This window comes from Centruroides vittatus, unplaced genomic scaffold, assembly GCF_030686945.1.
Source record: "Centruroides vittatus isolate TY-2023 unplaced genomic scaffold, ASM3068694v2 contig_874, whole genome shotgun sequence".
In the NCBI taxonomy this organism is placed as follows: domain Eukaryota; kingdom Metazoa; phylum Arthropoda; class Arachnida; order Scorpiones; family Buthidae; genus Centruroides; species Centruroides vittatus.
Window position 1 is genome coordinate 717,262 of NW_027122566.1, and position 16,762 is coordinate 734,023.

Genomic DNA, 16,762 nt, shown 5'->3' on the forward strand with positions numbered 1-16,762 from the left:
TATTTAACTTAAAAGAATATTTGCATATTTATGAATAAATCAAAGTACTTTAAAGATGAGACAATTTAAAATATACAAAAAAATCATTTGATAATATCTCAACTTTTAAGGGTTTAAATAAAAATAAAAGCATTACATAAGCTGGTTTAATAAATAATTTTGTTTGTAATAATACAAAAAACAATTATTATTTAGAGATATATTTAAAACAAGAAATTAGATACTTACAGAACAATTTACATTTGTTTCATTTTCATCTATAAATTTTAATTGGTAAATCATTTTAGAAAGTAATAAAATAGATGTCCAAATTGCACAAAAATGAGAAATAAGTAACTGAATAGGTCTTATAGGTAAAGCTATGACAACTAAAATTACAAAGATAAAATGACTAGCACATACCTGTAAATAAAAATTAATTTTTATTACAGTTTAAAATTTAATAATAAACTTCTTAACTGGAGTAAATGTAAATTTAAGAGAATTCCAGCCTGTTCTAGCAAAATTTTTTTTATTTTTTTAACGTTTTCGGCTATCTAAGCAACCATGATCAGAATCGAACATGCAATAGAATAGTTTTTTCTATTGCATATAAGAAAACTATTCTATTGCATGTTCAATCCTGATGATAACTGCTTAGATAGCCAAAAAAGTTTAAAATTATTAAAATTAGTTTTATTGAATCTATTTAATGTATTCTTTCCAATAAAAAAAATATATAACAAAATCATTTTTTATTCTTTACATAATAATAATAATTTGCTCATTTTTGTTTTATTGATATATTGTGCATGAATGTTGTATATTATTTTTCCAATTATTAAGCTTTTTACTTCGCTGTCAAATTTAACTAATTACGTCACATGTGGAGAACAACAAATTATAAAATCATATACTCTGGAATATCAGATATTTTTCACAAAACTTATTATAAATTATTTTGCATTTAAATTTGAAAATTAAAGTATCTGTTCTGTATAAAATAGACTTTTATATAAAAAATACTTAAAAGATTTTTTGATAAAATAAATGAAAACAGTATGTATCAATAAAAATACAGTAAAGCATAAAAAAATTAGATTTGGCCATCAAAAACTAGATATTAATTCTTTCAATAGTAATTTCATTGTTTATTCATTCAGAAATTATGATTAGTGTTGCGGCAGTTGGCAACACAGTGCTTGACCACCGTTTCCCAACCTATGTGACATCAGACAGAGGCTAACCTCACTCTTCTGGTCGACATGCTTTTGCTTGGTTGTATCTTCACCTCGCCGCCTCAAACATTGTCTCAAAGTCAACATATAGTTGTAAATTTTTTACATAGACGTGGAAATAAATACTCGGCAACTGCCCGGAATATATATCATCCTGTCTGAATTGTTTAACCAGCACGACGACAACACAACACGCGGATGTGATCGGGTTGATTGGCATACTAGATCAATCCCAAAAAGAGTGTAGTGCTACGCAACTATGTATTATTGTTATTATTATTATTATTAATTATTTTCTCGGTTTCCTTTTTGTATGTATCGGGTTTTCTTGGTTTGTACCGTGTCGCGTGGAATTTTCTTATGATGTCACCTTAGGATACGTGAGAAGCTTTCTGATTGGTCCAGAGTGGGACAATAAGTGAAGCGGACTTCCGGAGAGCGGGAAATATAAATTGAGGGACTCTCACGATTGAGGACTCTTTTTGGCTGCTTTTGGATTCGTCGAGGAAGGTTGCCGAGGAAGGGTCAGCAAGGACGTCGGAGTTAGACCGGGAGAACAGGAGTCTAGAAAGGGCGACCACTTTCAGTCGGGAAGCACAATCCGTTTCCATCGTAGTGTAATTGAGAAGTATCAACGAGGGACGTACTTCTGGTGACGTAAATTACGTTCAGGTATCGGAAAGAACTATTAGTTTTGTGAATTAACGTAAAGAAAAGGAACGCTTGGAACTCGAGATCGTGTTGCATTTACTTAACATAATACCGTGATTCGTCGAAGGCTAATATATGCAATTATTGTATAGAAGGAAAATGTGTATGTATATATGTATATAGAGTATTGTAAATTTCGTTAGTTTTAAGTCGTGTATCGTGTAAACTTGAGGGTTAGGAAGCATCTCGCGGTTATTGTACTGTTAGAATAAATTACTGTTGTTTCGCCAAATTCGTGCACGTGTAATTGGTCATTACTTGAGTCCTTAACATACATCCTTATTACATCCGTGGACTTAGATCCATCGGATAATCAACATTGGCGTCCGCGACAGGATATTGATCGGGTTGTTTGTTGTAAAAGGACCGACCAAACGTGCATCTTGTATTAACCCCTCATCCTACTGCCGCTTATATCTGTAATTATAGCCATTGGAATTGTAAATTATATTATTGTAAAACCAAAAGGTTTCGGTAAACTATGGATGAACAAATTACCAGCGGATCTTCAGGGGCAGGGGAATTGGGCAATGTGCCTATTGTAACGGGATTTATGGGCATGATCCCATGTTTTTCGAACCTGCCCGGAGATATTTTAGATGTGAGTAGGTTTTTCCAAACCGTCGAGAACGTCGCGTCGTTGGCAAGCTGGGATGAGACTGTGAAGGTCACCGTAGTTCAAGCCCGCCTAAAAGGTGAGCCCTTGTCTTTATTTTTCGATTTAAGGGACCAGGGCGTCATGAGCTATGATGAAATAAGGAGGGCTCTTATAAAGTGCTTTGGTCGTAAAGAAAAAGAACAGGACCCGTTTGATCAGGTATTAAAGATCTCCCAGAGAAGAGGGGAGAGGGTTTGCGAATACGGGATTAGGATTAAGTCGTTGTTTTCACGAGCGGTGACGCGCAATTCTAATTTAGCGACGCTTCGCGACAATGCTGTTAAGGAATGCTTTATAAAAGGACTACTAGCGGAGATTAGGAGGCAGGTGATGCAGAGGCGGCCGGACACCTTGGATGAGGCGATAGTAAAGGCCGAAGAAGAAGAGGAAATCGAATCGGCCTGCAACAAACGAGGTGGGATAAGTGAGGTATGCGCAAATGTTGAGCATGAAAGGGGGTTGGAGAGAAGGGAAGTACAATTGGGTAAGCGTGTAGAGGAGTTGGAGACTCAAATAAGGAGTTTGACCGAGTCCATGGCATCTTTACTCGAGCACATGAAGGGGAACAATAACCGCGAGAGGTGGGGAAAAGAGCGCCGTTGTTACACGTGTGGTGAAATAGGCCATATTTCGAGAAAATGCAACAAGAGAAGAGGTTTAAACTAGTCAGAGGTCATTTGAAAGGTCAGGCGAATGACCGGTTAGTTAAATTAGAACTGACCAGAAAGATCCACTTGTCAGACCGGGGGTTACCGATTGTAAGAGGTGTAATCCTAGGACGTGAAATTGCTGGTCTAGTAGATACAGGTGCAGAAAGGACCGTAATTAAGAATGAATTGACTGAATATATCAGGCGTGAAAATAGGAATTGGGTGGTCCCAAACAATTCATGTATTAGTGGGATGTCGGGAGCACTCATAAACAGTGATGAGGCCGTAGCAATCGAGTGCTGTTTCCACGATGGGAAAAAGGTATGCACGACAACACCAAGTGTTGGGTTTCCTGAAAGGGCAGGTTACGAGATGATCATCGGGATGGACATTATTTGCCAGCACCCTGGGCTGTTGGTGGGGATCGAATCAGTGGTTAAGGCAGATAAGCAAGGTCGTGAAGGGAGATTTTGTATTAATATAAATAGTGAGGTAGGGGTGGCAGAGGTAGAAAGAGAGGTGTGGAGATTGGATCACCTAGATGAACCGGTTAAGAGGAAAATAATAAATATTTTGAGAAAGTATCCGGACGCTATTGCTAGCGAAATTGCCGAGTTATCTGGCACTAGCAGACATATGCACTCTGTTAGCCTGACGTCGGAACGTCCGGTCAACGTTAGACAGTACCGAATTCCGTACAGTTACTTACCTGGCCTTAAGAAGCAAGTTAGTGAGCTGATAAAAGCAGGTATATGTGAGGAGAGCTCATCGGAGTGGAACTCTCCTATACATGTTGTTCCTAAAAGCTCTGGTGAGATTCGTATCACTTTGGACCTGCGAAAAATTAATGATATAACAGAACCCCAAATATTCCCGATGGCTCGAATAGACGACATCTTATCCCAACTTAATGGGAACAGATATTTCTCGGTATTGGACTTAAAAGCAGGGTATTTCCAGATTCCTCTAGATCCCAAGGTAAGACACATATTTGCGTTCTCCACACCATGGGGAAAATACCAACTTTGTAGGATGCCTCAGGGTGGGAAGAATAGTGGGAGGTTTTTTCCAATACATTATGACGAAGATCTTAGCAAAATTTGTCGGAAATAGCTGCTTTGTGTTTCAAGATGATATTGTATTATTTTCACAAAGTTTGGAGGATCATCTTGAGCTTGTCGATCGAGTAATTAGTACATTAAGGGATGAGGGCCTAAAATTAAATCCGAGTAAATGCCAAATATTAGCAAAGGAGGTGAGATATTTAGGACATATTATTAATAGCGAGGGTGTGCGACCTGATCCCAACAATGTTGAGTCGATCAAGAAAGTGGAAACACCTCGTAGTGTAAAAGAGGTCCGCAGTTTTCTCGGTGTGGTTGGATTTTTTCGGAATTTTATCCCGTCGTTTTCCGATATCGCTGCTCCATTAACAGAACTCACCAAGAAAGGGAAGAGATTTTTATGGAGCCCAGAATGTCAGAGAGGTTTTGAAAAGTTAAAAGAGGCAATAGCAAGCCCACCAATTCTAGCTCACCCGGATTTTGATAGACCATTCTATTTGCACACTGACGCATCTGACAACGCGGCAGCTGCGGTGCTCGAACAACGGCACGAAAAGGGACTGGCTCCGATAGGCTATTTTAGTAGGAGATTTCAAGGGGCAGAAATCAATTATTCCACAATTGAGAAAGAATGTCTAGCAATTGTTTTAGCCTTAAGACACTTCAAATTTTTAATTCTAGGCCAAAAAACGATAATACTCTCTGACCATAAACCCCTTGTGTTCCTTAGCAACATTCAAAATGGGAGCAAGCGTCTGACTCGTTGGATAATGGAGATTATGGACTACCATATAGAAGTCCAACATGTGAAAGGCGTTGACAATAAAGTAGCGGACTTCCTTTCGAGGAACGTTAACGGGGTTCATCACTTCGATGTTGAATCTACAAGGGCTGTAATCCCTAATAGATACGAGATTGGTTTATCACAGGATCGCGATGAAACTTTTGGCCCCATAAAAAGGGATTTACTGAGAAGCCCCGGGAATAGAAATATTGGGAGCTATATGCACCAGTATGTAGTAATAAGCGAATGCCTGTATAGAAGAAGCCTCTTGAAGTCCCGTGACAAGTATGTTAGCCAATTATGCGTAGGGGAGGATCTTGCTAGGGAAGTGATTAAGGCTGTTCACGAAAACAATCTGTCGGGGCATTGGGGCGTGCGAAAAACTATAATTAACATTGAGAAACACTATTATATTCGGAATTTGAGGGAGAAGGTCGAAGGTGTCATTAAGACGTGTGAAAGGTGCCAGAGGCATAATGTACACAAAGGAAAGGCTCCTTTCCAAGAAAACGAGACGGCTGAGGCACCTTTCCAAAAGATTGCTGTGGATATAGTAGGACCTATCCGCACATCGAGCAGCGGTAACCGATTCATCCTTGTAATAGTAGATATTTTCACTCGTTTCGTCGAAGCACACCCTTTGAAGGACCAAACTGCATGGTCTGTGAGTAATACAATATTTAATGAAATCGTTTGTAGGTACGGTGCCCCAGAAGTAATTATTTCCGATAGAGGTACCAACTTTCTATCATCTTTATTCTCGGACTGTTGCAAGTGGTTAGGAATTAGGAGGAACATTACTACCGCTTATCGACCTTGTGCGAATGGCACGTGCGAACGGGTGAACAGATCGTTAGTCGAAATGATAACTAAATCCTCTGACGATGGGAGAGTCGAATGGGATGAAATGATACCTTCTGCATGTTTTGCCTATAACAATTCGCACCACACTGCCATAAATGAGTCACCTGCCTTCCTCTTGTATGGTGTTGATCCCCGTACCCCTAATATCGAATACCTGCCTGATGATATGTCTACCGATGAGCGTAGGGCATTCCTGGTCACGAAACTCCGTGCATTACGGGAAAATGCGAGTATCCATGCGCGAAATTACAACAAGAAAGGAAGGGATTATCGAAGCAAAGGGAGAACATTAGTAAGTTTTTCGGAAGGGCAGAGGGTTTGGGTGAGAAAGAAAGGTGTTAAAGGGAATAAGTTTTCTTATAATTATAAAGGACCCTTTCGGATCACCAAGGTGATAAACCCAACTACGTATCGTGTGGAGGGTTGCAATATGAAGGATCAGGAGACTGTCCATGTCGATCGCCTAAAACCTTGCTATGGCTATCCGATTTGTAATAAGAAAAAAAAGAGGGAGGATAGAGGAATTGTACTGGAGGATGATGATGAAGTCCTGGATGATCGGTTGGTGAGGAGACGTGGGGTGGTCACTAACACGCAAGGTGTTGACACAAGTGGTGTGCAGAAGTGCACTGACCTTGAGGTGCGTAAGAAACCTTATAACCTACGTGAACGCAAAATTGATTTCCGTAGTTTGCACTACGGGAAGTGAGTCGCTTGGGGGGGGAGATATGTAGTGCTACGCAACTATGTATTATTGTTATTATTATTATTATTAATTATTTTCTCGGTTTCCTTTTTGTATGTATCGGGTTTTCTTGGTTTGTACCGTGTCGCGTGGAATTTTCTTATGATGTCACCTTAGGATACGTGAGAAGCTTTCTGATTGGTCCAGAGTGGGACAATAAGTGAAGCGGACTTCCGGAGAGCGGGAAATATAAATTGAGGGACTCTCACGATTGAGGACTCTTTTTGGCTGCTTTTGGATTCGTCGAGGAAGGTTGCCGAGGAAGGGTCAGCAAGGACGTCGGAGTTAGACCGGGAGAACAGGAGTCTAGAAAGGGCGACCACTTTCAGTCGGGAAGCACAATCCGTTTCCATCGTAGTGTAATTGAGAAGTATCAACGAGGGACGTACTTCTGGTGACGTAAATTACGTTCAGGTATCGGAAAGAACTATTAGTTTTGTGAATTAACGTAAAGAAAAGGAACGCTTGGAACTCGAGATCGTGTTGCATTTACTTAACATAATACCGTGATTCGTCGAAGGCTAATATATGCAATTATTGTATAGAAGGAAAATGTGTATGTATATATGTATATAGAGTATTGTAAATTTCGTTAGTTTTAAGTCGTGTATCGTGTAAACTTGAGGGTTAGGAAGCATCTCGCGGTTATTGTACTGTTAGAATAAATTACTGTTGTTTCGCCAAATTCGTGCACGTGTAATTGGTCATTACTTGAGTCCTTAACATACATCCTTATTACATCCGTGGACTTAGATCCATCGGATAATCAACAAGAGGCACGCTATAGTAGGCACTTCAGTGTATTTTTGATTAAATATAGTAATTCTGTAAATTATATTTTGAATTTTTGTAAGTATTCTTATATTATTTCTGGAATACTGGCTTGAACTTAGAAAACTTAAACTTGAATTACAGTGTATTTGGAGTTTACAGTAGTTTAAAATGATAATCTACATGCACATACACACGCACGCACGCACGAGCGCGCGCACACACACACACACACACACACACACACACACAGAGATAAATAAAGATGTTTGTTTGTTACACACTCCTAGGCCGTTCAACCAATTGCTACAAAACTCGGCAGTTATGTTCACATACTTTAACTTAGATAATGTCATACATTCCACCCCAAAATATCTATTGGATTTCTATAAATCAATTAGTTTCTGTGTAAATTTGATTTGCTGATTTACATGTAGTGCTATCTTTCAGCAGAAAATTTAACAAAATAATAAATTAAATATAATTCTTACAAAAAAAGATATAATTTTAATATGTATGTATGTATATTATATTCACTAAATTACTGCTACAATGATACAGTGCAAAATAGATGTGCTCTATCATTACTTGTGACAGGTAGCATATAGTACTTGCCTGCATGGAATTAAAAGTGTTACCTTCTGAAAAGTCTACAAGTATTTAATTTTCCACATCTAACAACTTGGGTGTTTTCATTTCTGAATGGGTACTTTCTTAATTCTAATAAGTGTCCTCCAGTAACTGAGTGGATAAAACCAACCACCGATCACTGGTAATTAGTTAGTTGTGGAGTTTACTAGGTTTTCTTCATGTTAGTAACACCTGAATAGGGTCCAGCTTCCCATAAAAGTCTTCCTGGGATGCATCCCTCTCAGTTGATTGCTCATGTGTTGTATTGCCATAACCAAATAAACCAAACCAATTCTAATAAGCAATTATTTATTGTGACATTGTCACATTGCTAAACTGCGACTTTTTGTCACAATGTTCTCAATTCTTTTAGTGGTGGTCTTGTCCCTGTACATCATACTTTTCCTGTTAGCAATAGAGTTATATTGGTCATCTATCTAACTCCGTTCAGGGAAAAATTTTCAGTCGAAGTAACATGACTTCTGGTCCAAATCAAGATTTGTATACAGTTAATCTGGGTCTCCTGACACTACACTTTCCACATCTGATCTCAACTTTCATCTACCTAATTCCTTTCTCAAGTTTAAGGAAGGGGACACACACAGGTGAATGACAGTCTGAATTTATGTCTACAATTTTTTCAAATTGCAGCCCAATAATTTTCTATAAATGCAGTATTTACAAGAACATACTTCTCATGTAGTTTATACAATCTATTGCCAAAATGTAAACACTATCATCACGTTAAAGTAATTATTCTCGTGTTTTTACAAACCTTTTTTTATCTAAACAAGTCATATGAAGACTTTCAGACGTTAAAGACTTCATATGACTTTGATCATATGCAGGGCAATCGCAACCTATCCAACACGAATCACTTTTCAAATATTAATAGTAGTCCTCTCTCTCACTGACCTTCTCTTCCGGGAGGAGGTCAACGACTACTTTTGGTTGAATTACTTCGACCCCCTTCCGCAACAGTCCCTTCTTCCTATCAGACCTATAGGTATGGTGGTATTCAAATAGGAAAATTACATAATACAAAGTTATTGACAAGGACAAAATATGATTTAAGTGATTTTTGAGGGTGCTGAGTTTAAATATTTAGTCCTTTTTTTTTGTGAAATTTGATTCATTGACAAATTACCATTTGATATTCAGCTGTGAATGGTAGTTTCTTACAGTTAAACATTAAGAAAAAATCAGGATATCTTAAATTTTTTAAGATATCCACATTTTCAATTGGTGTCCACTTGACTAATGAAATTGAGCCATTTTGGATCATCTGAGTATCATGATAAATATGGCAATAGTAGGCTGAAATATTAAAATTAAATTAATTAATTTAGGCTGAAATAACCAAACTCTTTATAAGGTTTTTGTTTTATTGTTTGTTATATTATAGTATTTGATTTATATAACTAAAAGGTTACCTTATGTAAGATTTATCATACCAAGTGACCAATATAACAAATTTTAAAAATTCCTTATTCTTCTATTGTACCCAATTTAAAGTATTTTTAAAATGTGTTAGATTGGGCACTCAGTGTGATAAACCTTATGTAAGATAACCTTTGCAAATATAAATCAATTATTATAATATAAGGGTTAAAAGTATGAAATAATTTAACAATCTTAATCTTTGCTGTTTTGCCCAAACAATGCCAAGCTCATCTGCTTAGTTTACCACACAAATCTAGACAAATTGAAAATGTGGATGGTCTGGTCCAAATTAACAGTTTTTTTGATGCTTTGCTGTATTTAGAAAAGTAATTAAATGTACTTTAAGAGAATATAAAAAAATCATCTGCAGATATGCAATTGATTCATTTTTATTTTCATTTATCTATTAACTATCATCATTTTTATTATTTTTTAATAATAAACTTAATCAATTTATTTTCTATATAACATATTATAAGGGTTCATAAAGAATAGAACCAAAATTAAAATAATAATAATATTACAAAATTATATTTAAGTTTTATATACACATAAAATAATGAGAAATTAGTAATTAAACAATTTTTAAAATTCATAAATGTGAAATATACACGTATATATTACTTACATCAAAAACTGAAAGACACATGACAGAGAATAAAACAATTTTAATTATATGAATCTCCAATATTCTCCATAGAAGTTCCCAAAAATCACACATGAATTTCATATTACAAACATTTTTAAATATATTTGTAATTTCTGTTATAAATTTTAAAGTAAACATAAAAATTAGAATAATGATAAATGTACTAATATATAAAAATTTTAATATAAATCTGTATCTTACTTTCCTTTGTAAATCCAGTAAATCTATTTGTTTGTGTATCTTCTTGAACAAAATGTGGTTGTTCTGAGATCTCAGAGAACGATTTTTCAATATTTATTTCTCTGTTGTTTTGTGATTCTTTGACATTTTCCAATAATTTTTTGTGTCTTGAATTTGGATTTTCATCCTCCAGAAACAAATTTTCTACATCCAGAGAACATTCTCCATTGTTAGAATGTGTTTGTTTTGAATCAATTCCAAATACTAAACTGCTTCGATTAGTTCCATTATTTTCAATTGATCTAGAAAGTTTTATAATAAAAAGTTATTTAACTGATCAAGATTTATAACAATAATATCAAAAGTTAAAATAAATAAATTAATAAATAAATAAAACAAAATTCCATAAAAAAATATAAGTTGAAATGTGAAATAGATCAAATTATATCATCACTCAAATAATTATTAGATAAACTACCAGCATGTGCCCAACATTGCTCGGGCTCTTTAGAGAATGTGGGATTAGTGAGAATGAATTGGGAGAGGATAATAAAAACAATGGTCTAGTAACTAAAATGTACATTTATTGACTGAGTATTTACAATAACGAAACTGCAGAACACAAAAAATTGCTCGGGTTTAAGTTAAGAGGAGGTGGGTTTTAGGAATAGTTGAGGTTGGAGAACACAACACACAACTTATACCAATATAGTTATGGCTAAATATAATCATAAACACAATAAGAAATATTTCAAAAAATCTGCCATTTATATATATAGTGTCACCTAGCAGTGATGTCACTTTTTTCAACTTCTCACATTTTTTGCTAATTTCTCACTTGCATATGAATCAGCAGCTGCCATTGCTTGACAGACAATTGCTAATTCATGTGTGTCGCCATATAGCATATGAAGAGAAACAGACAGAAATCTGTTACAATTTAAATCACAATGTAGATTTTGAGATCATATGTATGTATAAACTTTTCTCCTGAATCAACAGATTCAAAATACAAAGTTTGGTTAAAATATGTTTATTTTCCCATGATGCAGCAACAAACATCCAAATAGACCAATCATTACAATTTTATTTGTATTAATTATTTTATATAAGATAAATGCAGAATTATTCCAATACAAATTATTTAATGAAAATAATAATTCTAATCTTTTATAAAATAATAGTTAACTAGAATCAATGTGTTGTGTCCGTAAAATAAACGATTACTGTTAACGTATATAAACAACTTTATTAAAATACAACGTAACGTTTGTGCCTCCAGGTCTAAGTGTTACAACAGCTAACGCACGACTGCCCGAAGACAAAGAAGCACGACAAAGACAAAGGTCAGAGGTGCGGGGTCGCCTAACTAGGTCAAGGGGCAATTCGGTGTGGGTTATCCTCTGGAGGTTTACATACATAACAAATACATAACAATTCTCCCACGCTTAATAAAATGTTTAAAATTTGTTCGTTTACAGATTTAGGCGTTGTACTGGCCTTCGTATTCGCGTTGATCGTCGAGGCTCCGATTCATTTGAGTTTGTCATCGTTCGGCTAGACTCTCCCTCCTCCTTCTCTAGGGGCTGTTCGGAAGTTGTTTTCGTCATTGTCTCCTTTTTGTTGGGTAAAGTCGTTACAGTTCCTTCGTCGTAGCTAATTGTGCTTGGGTGTGGACTAGCACTAGCTGGGGATGAGTCTCTACTGTTAGCTATGTCGTTACACTTGTCAATTTCCTTTTTGTTGAAGTCGAATCTTATTTGAATAGGATTTGTCTGTTTGTTGATTTCACATGGGCGTAGTTGATCGTAATGCCTTTTAATTACGTATCCATCGTCGAGTTCAATTAAGTAATGTACACGACCTAGTCGTTCAACAACAATACCATATTTCCAAGGGCCGGACGTTGTGTAATTTCGGGATTGTACACGATTTCCCACACGATAAAATTTGTAGAATTTCGGTTGTTCGGTTACGTTCCTTTGGGAAGCTTGTGCCTGAGGTTTGAGCAGATCTAATTTTGTTCTTATTTTGTGTCCTAACAAGTTTTCTGCTGGACTTTTCCCGTTAGATAAGGGAGTCGCTCTATACCGGAATAGTAGTTCGTGGAGCTTCTGATGTAGAGTACCACTTTCATACTTCATACATTTGAGGTGTGTTTTTAAGGTGTGACAGTATCTTTCAGCCTGGCCATTTGTGGCTGGGTGTCCTGGTGCAATTAAGTTTTGACGGATTCCGTTTCTCGAACAAAACTCTTGAAATTCTTGTGACTTAAAAATACTTGCATTATCACTTACTAAAATCTCAGGTAGACCAAATCGACCAAAGACTTCACGTAGAAAATGAATTGTGATGGATGTGTCTGGTGCTTTCTTTGTATAGAATATTTCTGGCCACTTTGATTTGGCATCAACAACAATAAAGAAATAATGATTCATAAATGGTCCTGCATAATCGATGTGTATACGTTGCCAGTTTTTTGTAGGCGTTTCCCATTTGTGTATTGGGGCCTTTGTTGGGTTTTTCTTAATGTCACAGCACTCTTTGCAACTTTTAACCATATTCTCGATATCAGAGTCAATATTACGCCAGTAACAGTAATTTCGGGCTAGAGCCTTCATTCGAACGATTCCTACGTGTGTAGAGTGTAGCTCTTGCAGGACTGCTGGCTGTAAACTTCTTGGGACAATTACACGGTGTCCTCTAAACAGAATTCCGTTGTGTGTGGATATTTCTGGGTCGTACATATGGCCATTGACAATGTCATTTTTGATCTGTGATAGTTCCTTATCAATTGATGATTCTCTTCGAATGTCCTTGGCGGTGATAGTTGCAGTTGAGATATGTTTAACAACGGTGTCGTGATAAGTATCATCGTGGTCTTCTGCCTGGGCTTCTTTTCTTGTTATGGGTATAGGATTCCGTGACAGGTAATCAGCATTTGTATGTTCAATCGACTTCCTATGTTTGATGGTATAATCGAAGTTGGAAAGGAAGTGCGCGTATCGTAGCATTCTTGTAGCTGTCAAAACAGGTAGCTTCTTGTCGGGATGTAGTATCGTCATCATGGGTTTATTGTCGACTATAAGAGTAAATTTCCTTCCATAGATATAATCGAAAAATTTCTTACAAGCCCAGTACACAGCAGTGGCCTCTTTATCCAGTTGGCTATAGTTTTGTTCGGCAAATGTGAGAGATCTGGAAGCAAATGCTATAGGCCGTTCTGTTCCATTTGGCATCTGGTGTGACAATATTCCAGAGAGTCCAAATGGGCTGGCATCTGTTGCTAATGTTATTGGTAGTTTAGAGTTAAATGGAATTAGTACCCTATCACTGATAATCTCAGCTTTTGCACGAATGAAAGCTGTTTCCTCCTCTGCTGTCCAACGGAATTGAGCGTTTTTCTTTAAACGTTGATTCAATGGATATAAAATGTCTGATGCATTCTTTATGAATCTGGAATAGTAATTAACAAGTCCTAGAAATTGGCGTAATTCTTCCACATTTCTCGGGCGAGGTGCATCCTGGATGGCTTTTATTTTGTCTGGAGACTTTTGTAGTCCTTCTGCACTAATTATATGTCCTAAATATTGTACTTTTCTTTCAAAGAATTTGCACTTACTGATGTTTACGTGTAAGTCATTAGCTCTCAACTTGTCTAAGACATTCAGTAAACGGTTCATGCATTCTTTATAAGTTTTTCCTTGAATTATGATGTCGTCAAAATAAGCCACCACTCCTTCAAGATTTTGGGTGAATTGGTCGATAAACTTGTGGAACTCGTTTGGTGCAGATTTAATTCCAAAAAATAATCGTTTTGCTAGATAGGTTCCACGGTGTGTTGAGATTGTTTGTATTTTCGCACTGTCATCATCAACTGATAGATGAAGATAAGCTTTGTGGATATCTAACGTGCAAAAATAAGATCCATTCTGTAATTTATTGAAAATATCTTCAATGCGTGGAATTGGGTGGCGTGAGTCGTGCAACTGTTTGTTGACTGTGACCTTATAGTCGGCACAAATTCGTACTGTCCCATTGGGTTTTGGAATAACGACTATGGGTGTTCCCCACTCTGAATAATCCACTTTTTCGATGATACCCTCACTTTCTAATTTATCTAGTTCCTTATCCACTTCTTCCTTTAATGCATATGGAACTGGGCGTGGTTTTAAGAACATTGGTTTGGCACCATCTCTCAGTTTTAACGAGCAAATATAATTAGGTATTTGGCCAACTGTGGGAGTGAATACATCTGAGTAGCGTTCTATGATTTTTGAAATGGATGTTTCTGCTTCTGTTGACGAAATGTTGTTGACTGTAGTTGTGTGACTGAGTTCATTGATGTCAATCCTTAAGCTCCGAATCCAATCTCTTCCTACTATTGCATTTTTTTGGAAGGGAACGACATACAAGTCCTCTATACTGTAGTTATCATCATATTTTGTTTTCACTTTTGCTACTCCTAGAGGTTTGAAAATATCTCCTGTGTAACTTCGAAAAGTCACTTCCGTTTTTGCTATAGGTGCGTTCAATTGTAAGCGATTGAATTCGTCGATACTGATGAGAGTGACGCGACTGCCAGTGTCACATTCAAAACGGACTTTTTTACCGTTAACGTAGATTTCTGTGAGGAGTCTGTCATCGGTTCCTGTTGTATTAACAAATATATCTAGAACGCTGTTTATATCAAAGTCAATTACACGTTCGTGATTAATATTGTGGACGTTATGATTCCTGTTGATTGTTGACGTTTGTTTCCTTAAGAATGATATGCAAACTTTCCCCGTGTGGCCCTTTTTATGACATCGTTCACATTTCAACTGGTCTTTGACTCTACAATTTACTGATTTATGGTTGTTTTTCCCGCAATGTAAGCATAGTCCTTCTAAATGGAGTTCGTGGAGTATAAGTGGGTTTCCACTGCGACCTTCTATTCTGCTTTTGTTCCGATTTGACGGTTGTATTTGGGGGTGTGAGCGTCGTTTTATTTGAGTATTTTTGGTAATTTTGTGAACAAGGTGGTTACTTTTATATACTTCGTCGTTTTCGATTTTGGAAGCTTCTATGGCTAATGCAATTTCTAGCGTCTGTTCGAAGGTTAGATCAGTTTGTTGTAGAATTTTCTCACGGATGTCGGCGTCTCGTAAACCACGTATGAATTGTACTCTTAACATTAAATCTATGACGGATTTTATACAGTCCGCATTGTTACAACTAGACTTGAAATCTGCGCTTTTCGAGAGTTGTTTTAAAGAAGTCACGTAATTTGAAATGGACTCACCATTATGTTGTACTCTGGACAAAAATTTATGCTGTTCTGTTAGGATATTTCGTTTGGGTGTTAGGTGATTTTGTAGTAACTTCATTAATTCAGCAAAGGTTCGCCTAGAGGGTATTTCTGGTGCCGTTAGGTTGGTCAGTAGCTGATAATGTTTCGGTCCAAGACAATTGATTAATATCATTACCTTAGCTTCTTCAGTAATGGCGTCAGTTCCGGTTAGTCCTTTGATTTTGAGAAAGTTATCCAGTCGTTGGGAATAGTTTTCAAAGGTCTCGGACGTTTCGTCGTAAGTTTCGAAGGTTAAGGCTTGCGTTTGGAGAACTCGTTGAACTGATAGTTCTGGTTTTGTCTCCGCTGACTGACTCTGTAGTTTCTTGATAAACACATCTAGAGTTGAAATTAATTCCGTAAGTTCACTCATTTTTATATCCTTTCTGTCTTCGTTGCTAATTTTATCCTTGTCGTCAATTTTATTCTTCTCGCCAATTTTATCCTTGTCGTCAGTTTTATCCTCGTCGCCAATTGTTGTGTCCGTAAAATAAACGATTACTGTTAACGTATATAAACAACTTTATTAAAATAGAACGTAACGGCGGGTAATACAACGTAACGTTTGTGCCTCCAGGTCTAAGTGTTACAACAGCTAACGCACGACTGCCCGAAGACAAAGAAGCACGACAAAGACAAAGGTCAGAGGTGCGGGGTCGCCTAACTAGGTCAAGGGGCAATTCGGTGTGGGTTATCCTCTGGAGGTTTACATACATAACAAATACATAACACAATGGATCAGGCTTATTACAGTCTCAGTGAATTTAACTCTATTTGCCCCATATGCATTTTGGCCTGTCTGGCTCTTCTCAATTGGATTTTATAAACAATACAAGCGATTCTAAAAATACAGTCTCTGATAACAATCATAAACACTACAATTAAATCTCAAATATATCTATCCATACATTATGTTTTGTAATTTAAATTAAGTTACTCAAATCAGCTTGTTATAATTCACAAGATATAAAAAACAATTATAGCATACAGACAAACCATTCATATAACCAAATTACGATTAAAACAAGGGAGCAAAAACTTTGGAATATAGATCTTGGTCTGTT

The 16,762-nt window shown here is 36.6% G+C and overlaps 1 protein-coding gene across 1 annotated transcript in view; it reads right to left on the minus strand.

Annotated features, from left to right (window-relative positions):
* The window catches only part of LOC136982882 (piezo-type mechanosensitive ion channel component 2-like), a 128,143-nt gene that overhangs the window by 70,250 nt on the left and 41,131 nt on the right, over positions 1–16,762 (minus strand). The window contains 3 exon segments of the mRNA XM_067279433.1: positions 229–402; positions 10,166–10,299; positions 10,388–10,668. Of these exon segments, the coding sequence (XP_067135534.1) occupies positions 229–402; positions 10,166–10,299; positions 10,388–10,668 (589 nt within the window).